General features: G+C 57.6%; 1 protein-coding gene across 12 annotated transcripts in view; it reads right to left on the bottom strand.

Moving 5' to 3' along the window:
• Positions 1-19: 19 nt before the first annotated feature.
• Positions 20-13,679, bottom strand: part of LOC105080859 (uncharacterized) — a 66,883-nt gene continuing 53,223 nt past the window's right edge. For 8 of the 12 annotated variants that reach the window (XM_074342467.1, XM_074342463.1, XM_074342466.1 and 5 more), the window contains 8 exons: positions 11,357-11,447; positions 11,132-11,233; positions 10,785-11,027; positions 10,036-10,111; positions 8,907-9,089; positions 7,767-7,884; positions 7,226-7,377; positions 975-6,088 (listed from right to left, as the gene is read on the bottom strand). In XM_074342467.1, the coding sequence (XP_074198568.1) occupies positions 5,857-6,088; positions 7,226-7,377; positions 7,767-7,884; positions 8,907-9,089; positions 10,036-10,111; positions 10,785-11,027; positions 11,132-11,233; positions 11,357-11,447 (1,197 nt within the window). In that variant the 3' untranslated portion in view covers positions 975-5,856. The other 4 variants (XM_074342469.1, XM_074342460.1, XM_074342461.1 and 1 more) reach the window with 3 other exon arrangements.

Raw genomic sequence — 13,679 nt, 5'->3', positions numbered from 1 at the left:
GAAACGACAAATCCCAAGCGAAGTGAGACACGTCTTTTTATGTACAAACGGTCAGTGGGTACAGATGGCGTTACTTTTTATAAATATCTGCAGCAAAACTCCTAAAAAAGCTGTGAATAGAAACCACCTTGCAGCACCAAAGGCCTGTCCGTCCTTCCCTAGAAGTGTTAACTTCCCGAGAGCCTATTCTTAGCCAAACACTTGTGGGGCCTCCTGGGAAGGACAGGACCGCTCTGGGACCAGGCGAGAGCCTTCCCATCTCCCCAGAGAGCCGAGGTGACTCAAAGGTCATCTGTTGCCCAGGACCTGGGAGTGATTAAACGGCTTCTTCCCAAGACTTCGGTCTTTGTCAAGTTGCTGATTAAGCGTCTGTTTCCTGGCAGTGGCCCAGAGGGAGGAAGAGAACCTACAATAGTGTGAGGAAGTAGAAAACTCTGGGTATTTTGATTAAAAAAAAAAAAACAAAACACTCGGTAATCAACGCAACCCTGTAAAGCCAATGGATCTAGTTCAGCAGAGGGAACACTGCGATTCAGCCTTCCAGAACCTACAGGCAAGCATTTTTTTAAGGAAGAGAATGACTTAGCACCAATTTCTCTCTCTCTCTCTGGTAATACTTCCTTTTCCTTCGAGCTGTGATGGCTGCAGTCCGAGCGCAGCTGAGTGGTACCTCCCATCAGTAACGCAGCTGGGTAGGTGGGGGAGCGCGGTCACGTGGCATAGAACAAATGGCGCTCCCACACCAGAATGCAACTCTTCGGGGGGGGGGGCGTCCTGACTTGGGGACAGAGGCGGCCCCACCGTCTCCTCCAGGGGTCGGCTCTCCAGCCCCAAAGGGGCTTCATTCAAAGAGGCGCAGGTGGTTGTACAGCGACTGGACGTAAGTGAAGACACACATGGGGTCCGGCTTACGGCCCATCACCATCATGTCTTCCACCTCAATGAGGCGCTCACAGTTGGCCAGATTCCTGAAACACAGAAGCCCCATCAGAACGCCGGCCCCCCCGCCATCTGCCAGCATCACTGCAAAGAACATAACTCAGCCTGGAACCCCCAGAAGGGAATTCACATAACCCCAGAAGAGCTTTTGGAGTTAACTTCATCTAACACAGTGTTCCCCCAAATCCCACATCCAAAACCACCCTCACAACTTGTATTTTTCCGTAACTAGACCTACTTCAAATTTTCAATGAAATTCAATGTCACTTTGAACTTTTACTACATTAAGTTCTCCACTAAAAAATTAAATTTTATTCATTTAGTTTAACTTAATTTAGTTTAATTTTATTAATAAAAATTTAGTTTCGAAATTAAATTTCACTAAAAAAAACTCTACCAGCAGTATATGGAAAATCAGCACAGACTATAAAAATGAATGGAAAATGAATAAAAAAGTAAATTCACCCACATGCCTCCTAAAACAGTGTTTTTAACGTTTTTTTCACCATGACCCACAGAGATTTTTCATCATCATGATTCAGCACACACATACATATATGTGGAAATAAAGTTTCACAAAAATACTCTATATTATTCATATATTCTCTATATTTCATCTTTATTTCTCTCTCCACCTCTTTTTTTTTTTTTAAATACTGGTCATGAGCTACAAAATTGACTTTATTATCCACTCAAGTGTCACAACTCAGAGTTTTAAAAATTGCTTAAAATCATCTTGTGCCAGCCGGCCCTGGGCCCTGGGCCTCACGCTCTGGGAGAATACTGGTTTAATTTCTGGCCCACTGGTGTAGATGTGCGTAGAAACTGGGGGCTTTCACTGAGCTGGAAAAAGAGCTGTTCCCTCCACCGGTCCTAGCTGGGAGGGGGGACTGAAGGTTTCGAGGAAGCGGAGAGATGAGCATCTCCCTTAAGGGACACAGCACTGAGCATCTCAGCATCTCAGCCTCTCAGTGCTGCACCGGGAAGTAACAGCGGGGATCCTCGGCAGTGCTGAGCAGCGCTCCCCCCAACCCCGCCACTCCCCACCGGCGCCAGATGTGGCCGGTCTGACCTTATCAGGCCAAATCAAAAGGCCCAAAGTGATCGCACTTGGTCCAATCCTCAGTGTCCTTCCTTCGACAGCTGTGTGTAATACTAGGGTCCCTCGGATTTTCCCTCTGTATCAGTAAGTGTGTGAGTGTCAGGGTTCATGCCCCAGCTGCATCCTTCTTAGTGATACGATTTGGGCAACACACAACTTCTTGGGGCCTCAGTTTCCCCATCTGAGATAGCAGCCACTTCACAAGGTGGTGTGAGGATGAGGGAGCAAACCATGCAAGCCAGCTGGAATGGTGTCCGGCATGTAGAAAGAGCTCAGTAAGCGTTAGACATGATCACTGCTGCTGTTTTTATGATCACACATCATTCTCAGAAGCAGAGTGGGTCATCAGAGAGGAGCCCCGAATTGGAAGGCTAACGAGCTGGGTTCAGATCCTGGCTCTGCCCATTGCTTAATCCAACTCCCACCTCTGCTCCCCCTCCCGGCGGGCTGGTTCTTGGTGGGAGCTGGTGTATTGTCAGGTGCCTTGTACCCCAAGCACTTCCTACCAGGCCCCACCGGCTCCCTGTAACACTAGCATGGGGCCCTGTTCTGTGGTGCTGGCCTGACGCCAGGCCTCTTATCAGAAACCAAATGTCAGGGCGAAATGGAGACATCTGTCCTGGAACCCACTGCCGCCTCCCCCTCGGTCTGGTAAGGGAATCCAGTGGCTTCGTGGGGTTGCGAGTGGTTCTGGCCCAATGAGCAGGCACCCTTGCTCCCAGGATGGGCCAGGGCAGGGCTCAGGGTCAGGGAAGTCGGAGCTCTGATAAGGGTGCACATGCAAAGATGCTTTGTCGATAGTCGAGGATTGAAAATCTGAGTTCCTGGAGTGGCCGGGGGCCTGGGTTCACCTCTTGAGATGCTATCACATAGCACCTGCTGCCCTTCTCCTCACCTGCAGCACAAGGAGAGCTCCCTCCCTCCCTCCCTCCCAGGGCTGCTGTCAGAGGATCCTAGGTGTGTGTAAACAGCTCTGCACAAATGCACAGGGTATCAGCACGACACCAGTGGCCTCAGCAGTCTCCCCAGGACGCGAGGGCAGCATCAGAACCCTAACCCGCAGCCGTGGATAAGAACTGAGATCCCACCTTCCAAACCCCGACCCCTGCCCAGCTGGACAGTGGAGGCCCTGCACCAGCCATGCTCACTTCCAGGTCCAGGGAAGGGGTGCTCATTTCCTCCAAGGACAGCTCGAATCCCTCTGCAGGTGGCTCTGGCCACAGGGATGTTTCCCTCATATTTCTTATGCTGTTTTGCCTCTTGGTACTTCTAACCTATTGGCCCCACGAGGCTGTACTCAGTCTAATTTTTTTTGCCCACGAAAGAGTCCTGTTGGAAGAGAATCTTTAGATCCCCATCTTTCCCTGGTTCCTTCATTGCGCCTCCAAAGGGTACCTGGGACCCTCTCCTCTGAGCTGGTTCTGGTTTCTCTCCAGCCCTCTTCATGGAGGGCACCCAGAATCACTAGCACATACCAGGTGTTGTCCAACTTGTGCAGGGAGAACGGGCTGACCCCCTTCTTCATTCTAGAGGCCACACTGACCCTCCCAGGAATGACATCCCTGCCCCTGTGCAGGGTGGCGGTCAGGATGGGTGCTGAGGCCTGACTCCGGACAGGAAGCCATGCGCAAGGTGCTGGCTTCCCCGGCACGCAACCAGGGGACCGAGCCATAGCCATCCGGTCCCCACCCACCCCAACCACCTCTGATGGTACCGACAAGACTCCTAGAAGCTGCGGATGCGGCTCCTGAGACAGGAGGTGGGAAAGGGAGAATGATGATGAGCACTGACTTTTATAGAAAACCTTTCTGTCTTCAAGCATCAGAGGCCCCCATGGCCTTTTAAAGGAAAACAAAACTGCTTTTGTGAAAATACGAATTTGTTTCAAATAGTTCACATGACATGGAATCACAGCCAAAGGAGAAAGTACAAGTTACTTCAGTGTCACAGCACAGCGAGAACCAGCGTTAGCATCTGCCTACTAGCAATTCTCAATGAATTTTCTTAGTCCCACCTCGTCTGGGGTTAAAAGAGGTTTGGAGGGTGTCCTCCTACCATGGCTATTGTGATCTACGGGCTGGCCTGTAAGGCAGATGGAGGAGGTGTTTGAGGGGCTATTTTTATTTGTCTTAAGCCTTCTCTACATGCAGACTGGGACGCCTGGGCTCGGACTCCAGCCTCCTCTCTGGTTTTAGAGACACATGGGCACTACAAATAGCCTGGAAGCTCCTTCTGCTCGGCCGTAACAGGAGAGCAGAACACATCCCCCGCGCGGCCAGCGGGAGCCTCAGCAGCACGGCCGGCCCCGGGCCCACACTCCACCCGGAGGTGTGGGGAGAAGGGTTCAGAGGGTTAAGCACCCAGAACAGGGGCTGGTCCTCCTGCTTTCCAAGTCCTGAACACCTGTCCAACGCGGGGAGCTCACTTCGCTGTCAACACCGCATCACTCACACAGAGGAGGCCCCGGGAATGCTTGTGACGGTCAATTGTTGGGAGAAGGGGCAGCCCAAACCACTCCCACCTCACAGGCTCCAGATTCATCTCTGGGCTTTTAAGGCCCTTGCTCACAGAAGAGTCTGGAAACATCTCCTTCCTGATGGGAGGTGGACCCAGTGTTTGGGGGCCCTGTCCATGTCCTCTTTTCCTTCCCAAAGGCTGTGCCTTCATCAGAGCCCGGGCTCCGGTCACCCGACTCTGCCTGTTTACAGACTGCCCTTCTCTCAGCTCTGTCCTGCTGCCTGTGTAACTCTGGACGGCTTCTAACAGCCCCCCGTGTCCGCTTGCCTTTTGCTGGCAAAACTAATGAGCATCTGTTAAGACACTGGTAGCCAGTATCCTCATGGAAGTGTCCCTATGCTTTCTTTCCAGCTTTTCCAACCAGCTTATTGTCCAAGAAACTAGGTGTGCCAAGCTGCCGTCCTCCCAAGAGGCCTCGGGCAGGCGGGCCCACCTTCCCAGCCGTCCCCCAAACCTGTGAGCCAATCTCCCGGATGACTCACGAGGGAGGCACCTTCCCAGACTCCCACACAGGCCTGCCCGGGGCGCCCCCACCCCGGCCCTCTCGCAGTCAGCACAAAACACGACCCCATCTCAGGGGCCTCCAGACCATCCTCCCCTCCCTAGCCGGGAGCAGGCTCAGGCCATGGGGGAGGAAGGGCCAAGTTTTTACCCCGCTGTTTGCTCTGGGGAGGAGGGAGGCAAAATCTTGGAGCAGGCTCCCCCACTGCCCCACCCTCGGGAATAGAAGAAACATCTGTTTGGAGCTCAAACGTCGTGCTGGGAAGGCACAGCCACGAACCGCCCTGGCTCTGGCTGCCAAGGGAAGCTGTGTTCCCTGTGAGCTGGGATGCAGGGCCACCACCTTCTCTCTGGTCCAGGGCTGTGGGTGACCAAGGCAGCCAGGGCATGAGCCGGCACTGCGGGGCCCACTGGACTTGATGGAGAAAAACGCTGGCAGCCGAGCGCGGCCTCACCCAGCGGTGGGGGGTCCTGGGGTGCCCACGTCAGAGTCCTGGCCTCACACACCCTGACAGTCACCCTGTCTAAGCTTCCAAGCAGCTGGGCCCCCTCCCCAACATCATGCCACTACACTTGGCTCTGCTTCGCCGTCGTCTGGATCCAGTTGTGTAACACACTCCGTCCAAAGCTGTTTCTGCAATTAGGATGACAGCTAATCCCAGGCAGCCAAGAAAGAGAAGGCTTTTAAAGTATACAAGGAGTTCCTATGACCCCAAGGGGGCCGAGAGTCCACGCACGTCATCCGAGACAACACCACGGGGGCAATACTGGTACTCCGATGGCTCAGGCCAGGGAGCTCAGAGCCAGGGTCTCCGTTCTGTCCCCAGAGCGGGACCTGCGGCACTGAGCACATGGCTGGACCCTGTCAGCTCCGACTTCTTCCCTGGCCGGGTCTGGGGCCAGGGGTCGGGCTGGGATGGGGGCTGGAATGGACTGAGGAGGGCAGGCAAGGGAGCTATGCTTCTGGGCAGTGACCAGCTCCTCAGTGGGTAGGGCTCCTCCAATTCAACCAGCACAGAAGAACACCTTCTGGACACAGGCACCGGCAACGCAAACAAGACACAAAACGGGTCAGGCACACACGGACTGCAGAGGCTCACTCCACCAGGCACAAAGGGCGGAGAGGATGATAACTGTCCCCTCTGGGAAACTCAGGTCTGGGGAGGCCTTCCTGCCCTCTGACCTTCCTTCCCCTAATTCCACGAAGCTCAGCACCAGGCAGCCCTCAGCACCCTCATCTCTGCCCCGTGCCTTCCCTGGGGAGGAACCCCGCCCTTCTGCGTTTAGCCCACCGGAGGTCCAGGTGTGAGGGCAGGAGGAGGGTGAGGGCAGGAGGAGGGTGAGGGCAGGAGGACGGTGAAGGCAGAGTATTTATTCCCGCAGCTCCCTTCCTGCCGGGTCACTGTGAGCCGGTAGCATCCACCGCCCAGAAGCACAGCTCCCATCAGCCAGCCCTCCCCACAGAGTTCTTCCCAACCCGGGGGCACTGGGCTGCTCAGGGCTCACACCTTGCTGGAGCCTTGCTCCCGCCCACACTCATGTAAGGAATCCCTTTGTTGAACTCTCCTTGCCTGCACAGCTGGAAGGCACCCTGGCCACAGCCCTGACTGCCGCTCCCGGGATGCCCTGGGGGTTGCTGTTAGCTGATAACCAAATCCCAACCTCCCCAAGCTCCTCCTGACCCGGGAATCACCTCCCACCCAATTTTCTCCCTATGAGCGGGGCTTAAGAAGGTAGGCAATTTCACATTAAACACTGCAATGACATTTAGGGAAGCAAAATCTACCGACAGGAGAAGTTAAAACGTCCCCCAGGCAGCTATTATTCAATTTCCTGTGATCTGCAGCTGGGGCTGGCTCAAGCCACCAACAGCGCTCTGGGGGACCCTGTCCCACCGCCCCTCACATTCTGTCTGTGGCTGGTCTCACAGACTGCACACCAGAGGTGGGAGCACGAGAAAAGGAGAGCAGTACCACCGAGTGCTGGGTGGCCTGGGCAAATCCCCGCTCTGGGCCACAGTCTTCCCACCTGTGCGGGCAACGGGCTGGATGGCCTCAAGGCTCTTGGCTCTGCCTCGGATCCTGCCCACCCCCATGCTCGACATGGGGCAGAACTCAGGCTTGGGGACCGGGCGGGGCTGGCCACCAGCGGCCTGGCCATACTCACTCGGCCATGGTGAAGGCCAGCTCAAAGTTCTGCCGCCGCTGCGTGGGGCTCAGGGCGCTGTAATCAAAGGCGTCGGGGAAGAAGGAGTGCACCAGGGCGCAGAAGGCCATCCCGTCACTCCAGCTGGAGGAGAAGTTCTGCAGGTCCACGTGCTGTGACGCCAAGGCAGGGAGGTGAGTGGGGGTGACGGCACCTGCCTCAGCTCCCCTATCTGATTCAAGCCCATAAACAGGTTCTCCCACACCCTCCCCAGGCCCACCATCCACCCAGCTCAGCAACAAGCCACAGCTGCCGACCTCACCCCATTGGAGGTATTGGACAGTCTGCTCAGGCCCAGGGATGGGACTCCCGGGACTCTAAGCACTGGCTGCAGGCGGCTGGAGACCTATCGGGAGGACACAGTTTCTTGACCCTCTGTTGCTCCTATCCCTCTGCCCCAGCCTGGGATTGCTGTCCGGCTCAGGGAACAAGAGCAGGGTAGGCGGGTGATGCCCACTGCAGCCTCTGGAGGGGACCCAACAGCCGGGCCAGCCTGCCTCACCTGGTAGCCGATGGTTTTGCTGCGACACCACTCGAGCAGAATCTGCTTGATGCTGCTGGCGCTGGCCACTCCGAAGCTCTGTGAGCGCTTCAGCTTTGCCCGGGTCTCGCCCTTCCCCCTGTGGAGAGAGGGCAGGCCTGCTGGGGGCTGGGGGCCAGGGGGCTGCCTCTCAGCTGCCATCTGCTCCGGGAAAGTGCCCCACCAGCTCTGCTCACCCAGAGAGATGCTCTGTCGGCAGGCAACCTCCCAGCCCCACGCCCACGTCCAGGTGTGCGCCCCGTGTCCCAGCTGCACTGCGTCCAGTGATGGGGTCCGGCAGGACCAGCCCCCTTCCAGCCTCCAGGCCCCCTGTGTACTTCCCACACTGGTGATCCTGCGGCAGAGGACCTGAGCCCACATGGCCCATGCCCCTGCCCTCTGCTTGGAAAACCCTCCTCGCCTCCATCCCACCCCTCCTCTGAGCTCCTTCCCAGGCCGCCCTCCCTCATGGTTTCCTATTCTAGGCCCCAAAGACACTCTTTATTGGCCAAGATCAGGTTGTCTGGGTCAGTGGGACACTTCCTGGGTCTGTCGCCCTCACCAGAGTCAGAGCCTTGGGAGCCAGGACTGGGGGGTCATTGTCTCATAGGCCTGGGCCAATCCTAAACGTAACAGGAATCAATACCACTCACTGACAGGAGGGCTGGATAAACATGCAAAGGTGGCCCTGTTTCTAATGGGGCAGGCGGTGTAGTGTGACAGGGAGCCAGTGGTACTGGGGTCTCACTGTGTCACCTCCAGCTTCTGCTGGGAATCCCAGTGACTGCCCTCTGGTCTCCCCAGTCATGCCTGGAAACTAACCTGTCCAGTTGGATGAGGGATGTGGGTGTGAGGGTGCCTGGAGTTCCCTCTGGGAATGTGGGAGAGGGGCTGGGGTCTCATCACAGCCTCCCTCCCCACAACTGGAGCCACCTGCCCCTCAGCCGGCCCTGTAGCCAGCCCTGACCTATGTCTTGCCTGAGAGGTCACATCTTGGGGAACTGCCCTCGGGGGAACAGGACAGGGCCAGCTTTGCTCTGCCTGCCTGCCTGACCCCAGTGTGGGCTCAGGCTTTCTTTGGGGGCCCAGACTGGTCTGGGAGGGTGCTAAGAGCATCCATACTTGCCGGCTCCTGTGTCCTGCTCCCATTTCTCAAACAATGCCTTCCGGGCCTGTGCCCCCGAGGTGCGGGGCAGCGTCTGTGACCGCACCAGCTCCCGGCGACGCTCCCCCTGCCGAGGGGCCTGAGTCGTGGCTGGCGGCTGTGTGGAGGGGGGCGACTGGGGTGGCGTCACCCGAGGTGGGCTGAGGAGAGACCACCGAGTCAGGAGCACAGATCTGGCCATCACTAGCTCGCACAGGCCCCGGGCCTCCACCCCACTGAATGTGAAATGAGGCAGCGGTGGGGCTACAGGCAGAGAGGAAGCACCCCTGTTCCAGCCCCCAACCGGTTCCGCAGGTTTTTGGAACTGAGCTGCTGTCTGAGGCCGGCCTGGCCAGCAGTGGGCCCCCTCTCTGCACATAATCGCCCCTCGGCAGGTGTCAATGCCTGGGGTGGGCGGGGGCGTCCTCCTGGCAGGACAAGCACCCAGAACCAGCCCCACCAGGATCAGGCCCCCTCCTCGCCACCACTAAATAAGATCCCCTCTGTTTCTCCCCAAAACAGTTTGTCAGAAAGTCACAATTCTCCTTTTATTATTAAGAGGGGGAGAAAAAAGCCAAGCCAGCCCCCACCCAACACCCAGCTCCGATCACAGTTCAGAGGGCCTAGGGGCAGCGCATGGGGACAACCAGAGGCCAGGAGGCAGCCTGTAACACAGGGAACCCCCTCACAGGCCTCCCCCAGGGTAAGGGCCTCTCCAGGTAACTCCTCAGTCCACAAGCAGGAAGCCCCCAGCTCAGAGGGAGCCTAGCCAGGATGGCTGAAGATCCATCCTGTGGGGACTGAGAAACTCTCTCCAATCTTTGGACAGACTTGCTTTGAAGGATCCTTAAAGAAGCCAGCCCTCCGCCGTATTGTTCCAAACAAAACTCTCTACCAAGCTTCGCTGCCTCATTTCTCCTCTCAAACCCCACTCAGCGACACTGCTGCCTTAGTTCTCCAGAGGCACCAAGCCAAGGAAGGTGCCTCCTCCTGGGGTTGGCACTGGGAGCTCCGTGCAGGGGCCGGGGTAGCCTGGGTCCAAGGCCAAGCCCAGACACTTCCAGGGGAGTGACGACCCTGCCACCGGGAACAGGGGCCCTGACTCACCTGTTATCGTTCCTGCTGGCCGTCACCCCCCCATAGCCAGAGCTGGACAAAGTCCGTGGGAGGGAAGAGTTCTTCTCTGCGGGACAAAGGGAGGGAGAGAAATAACAAACCCTGGCCTTGGGGAGGGCCACCACTGCCTGCCTCCCATCCTTTGACCCCGCCCTGAGCTATTCACCCAGCATCACTCTGGGCACTGGCAGGACCTCTGGGCTAAGCTGACCCTGCCTGGGCCAACAGTTGAGGAGAAAGGATGTTGGAACATAGAGCAATGACATAAAAGAGGTCCTTTAAAGTACTCCTCACTGCATTTGAGAGCACAGAGCCCAGGGCCTCCTGTGCTGCATATCCAGTAGACACCATGTTACCAAGCCCTCATTCTGGAAATCCACACAGCCCGACCCCAGGACACACCACTGGGGCCTGATCACAGGTCCAAGACAGCCCCAGGGGGACCACGCCAGGTCTGTTACACACAAAGTGTGCAGGGTAGGCGGCCACCTTCTAACCACAGCCTTGATCTGCAGTAAAAGCCATGGTCATACCCCGCAGGATGAGGCTACTTCACAGCATCTCTGGGAGAGGAGCCGGGAAAGATGGGCCCCATCTGATGGAGCAGGCGAGCTGGGGACGGGGGTGGCAGTGACAGGCAGAGCGGGTAGGGCCCGGCCCCAGGATTTCTGAGTCTCTTGCAAACCACCCCCAGCCCCTGCCCTCCCTCCCATTTTGAGGTCATGGTCTCCTGCTCCTACCACTGGGACTGGGAGTCCAGGATGTGGTGGCCGCGCTGGGGCTTGAGCTGAGGCCCCCCAGGATGGCAGCAGACGTGGGCGAGAGAGCTGTGGCTGAGGTCTCCCCAGAGAACTTCTCGGAGACTCGTGTGATGGCCGTGACTGGCTGGTGAGGCTGCCGCAAGGAGAGGCTCGCAGGGCGAGGCTTGAAGGGCTCTGGTGTTGGGATGGTTTGGGCGGCTTCGGGGGGCCCATCACCCGGACCTGAAACAGGTGACCAGCAGGGGTCGGGGGGTTTCAGCCATGGCATTGACAGGGGCCTCAGAACCACCCAGGAGGACTCCAGCCTCTGTGAACACTCCTCTCACCTCCTCCAGGAAGGCCTCCCTGACCACTCCTGCCTCCCTGATCTCCCCCTACTGGGGAAGTCTCACTGCTCCAACCAGAGGTGATGCCTGCTCCAACTTTCCCTAATAGAGAGTTCAAGAAATAGTTGCCTGTCAGTCCACTCTCTACCCTGCTCAGTGCTTGGACAATTCCCCAGTCCCTGCGGGTATTCCTCCAGCCAGCCCTCCTGGGCCATCAGCCCCCACCTGCCCCAGGCTGGTGCCCGTTCTCCACGATGTACGAGTTTGAGGTTCTCCTCATCTCAGCCTCGCTGGCTTCGTCATGGTGATCCACATTCTACAGAGAGACAAACACCGCGGAGGCCCAGTCAGCCGGGGCCAGCTGCCCACCCCGAAATCACTTCCCAAAGCTCCCCCTGGTTCGAGCAGGGCAAATGCTTTTGAGAGAGACAGACCCCAGGAGGTATGGTGATGGGCCAGGGTCACCCAGGAGGCTAGGGGGACTCAGCCCCAGCAGTTGAGCCCCCGAGATCCTGGAGGCAAATGGCTCCACTGGACACATTCCAGACCCCCAAGATGCTAGGGACAAAAGTCAAGACAGAGTTCCAAAGGACTGTTCAAGGTGGCCCTACCCCTCCCTAAGGCTGGACGGGGTGACGGGGGCTGGGAGAGCCTGGCCCCTGCTCATGCCAGGGGCTGCCTGTGTGGGAGCAGCCTAACCCAGCGACACACGGTCTTTCTGGGCCAACAATGGGCCTTGGAGCCCAATGGTGAAGCCTTTCCATCGGATGTAGGGTCACAAGATTTGCCTGGATGTCCAGAGTACTGGGGCCTGACTGGCTCCTTGAGGCCCCTCCATCCCCTCTGGGCTGCAGCGGTGGGGAGTGTCGTGCAGAGAGAAAGCCCAGACCAAGGGCCAGCAGGGGAACCCGCCATCCTGGCTGTGCCACCGGCCCCAGGGTAACCCCTCCTGGGTCTCAGTTTCCCTGTTTGAGATAAGGGAGTAGGCTAAAAAAGCATCTACCACTTGAACCCCTTTTCTGGCCATGCCACTTAAACCAACATGCTCTGTCCTCCCAGGTAGGTGCTACCACACCCATTTTACAGATGGGACCCGAGGGCTCAGAAAGGGGATGTGTGCTGTCCAAGGTTACACAGTGAGCAGCAGCTGAGATGAGGCCAGGAGGGACATTATCCTCAACCTTGGCCCTGCCTTTCTCACAGTGAAGGAGGGTGGAGGGCTCAGAGCATCTGTGAGGCTGGTGGGTCGGCCTGGCAAGAGGGGTACAGGGGCAGACGCCTATAAGGGGCTCTACCAAGAGCCCACAACGGGTGGCTTGAGAGGTTGGCCATACCTCTCCTTAGATGGCCGCACATCTCCAGATGGGTCCCCTTGTCTGCTAGGTTCCCAAATGACAAAAGCCCATCCCTGGCCCCCGACGGCTCATCCATGCCACCCTACCCATCCATGGGGGAATCAGTCTGGCGGGGGAGCCAGCACCTTGAGCAGGCGGCGAAAGGCTAGCATGAGGGCGCACGCCTGAGACAGACTTCATCCAGCCCAGGGGGTCAGAGAGAGCCTCCCAGAAGCAGTGGGGCTGAGCCAGCCTGGAGTGAGCCAGGCAGACCAGGAGTGGAAGCCATGCCCCGCAGAGAGACTAGTGTCTGCCAGAGACATCAAGGCACAAAGCATTCAGATCCAGTGGCTAGAGAAGCAGCACACAGTCCAAGGTGCCAGCCGGGAGAACTTGGACATGACTCCTTGGACAAGAAGGAACTGAAGGTCATCAGTTCTGGGTTTTAGGAACATCCTTCAGAAGCCAGTGAGACAGTGGCATGGAAGGGGTACACAGATGGCCAGGTACCTCCCTAGTCCTGGGTAGGGACCCAGGGAGGAGAGATGGGGCAGTGAAGGAGTGGAGGGCAAAAGGGATTCCAAGGTTTGCAGGGAGTAAGTGAATGTGGAGGAGGGGGAGACATCACACCTCTTCTAGGCAGGGGCTTTGGGCCTGGCTGACGTGACCTGGGGGGGTGGGGTTGGTGGGAACTGCAGCCATGAGGCGAGGGGAAGAGCTCTGAGGGACTCTCCTTGATGGAAGAGGTAGGACAACGTTTACAGGCTGAGAGAAAGGCTCCAGCAGGGGGAGGGACCCTCGGAGAGGTTGGGACCCTGGGGAGAAAGGAGAGGACGGGACTTGAGCCCGAGGAGAGACTGGGCTTGGAGAGGAGGTGACCCTTCAACTTCCAATTCAGAAGGACAGAGCGGGAGGGGCTAGGCTCACTGGCAGGAACAGTGGAGAAGTTGGGGGGGCATCTCCTTGTGCCTCAGAGTGTGGAGGGCACCCCTAGAGCCACAACGAGCCTAACCTGAAGCCAGCTCAGCAGAGGGAGGAGAAAGAGCCAGTCTATCCTGAATCCCGGACCCCACCTGTCACCAGGTTCTCAGCTCTGGGGGCATGTCCCCCCCCACCCCCCCATACTCTGGTCCGACAGGTTCCGCAGGTCTACACAGGGGCCTGGAGGGATGGGCTGATGGTGAAACCATTTTCCCAGGAATGTGGGTCTCTCT

Source organism: Camelus bactrianus, chromosome 16 (assembly GCF_048773025.1).
Source record: "Camelus bactrianus isolate YW-2024 breed Bactrian camel chromosome 16, ASM4877302v1, whole genome shotgun sequence".
Lineage (NCBI taxonomy): Eukaryota > Metazoa > Chordata > Mammalia > Artiodactyla > Camelidae > Camelus > Camelus bactrianus.
This window is presented reverse-complemented; position numbering and strand designations above follow the sequence as displayed.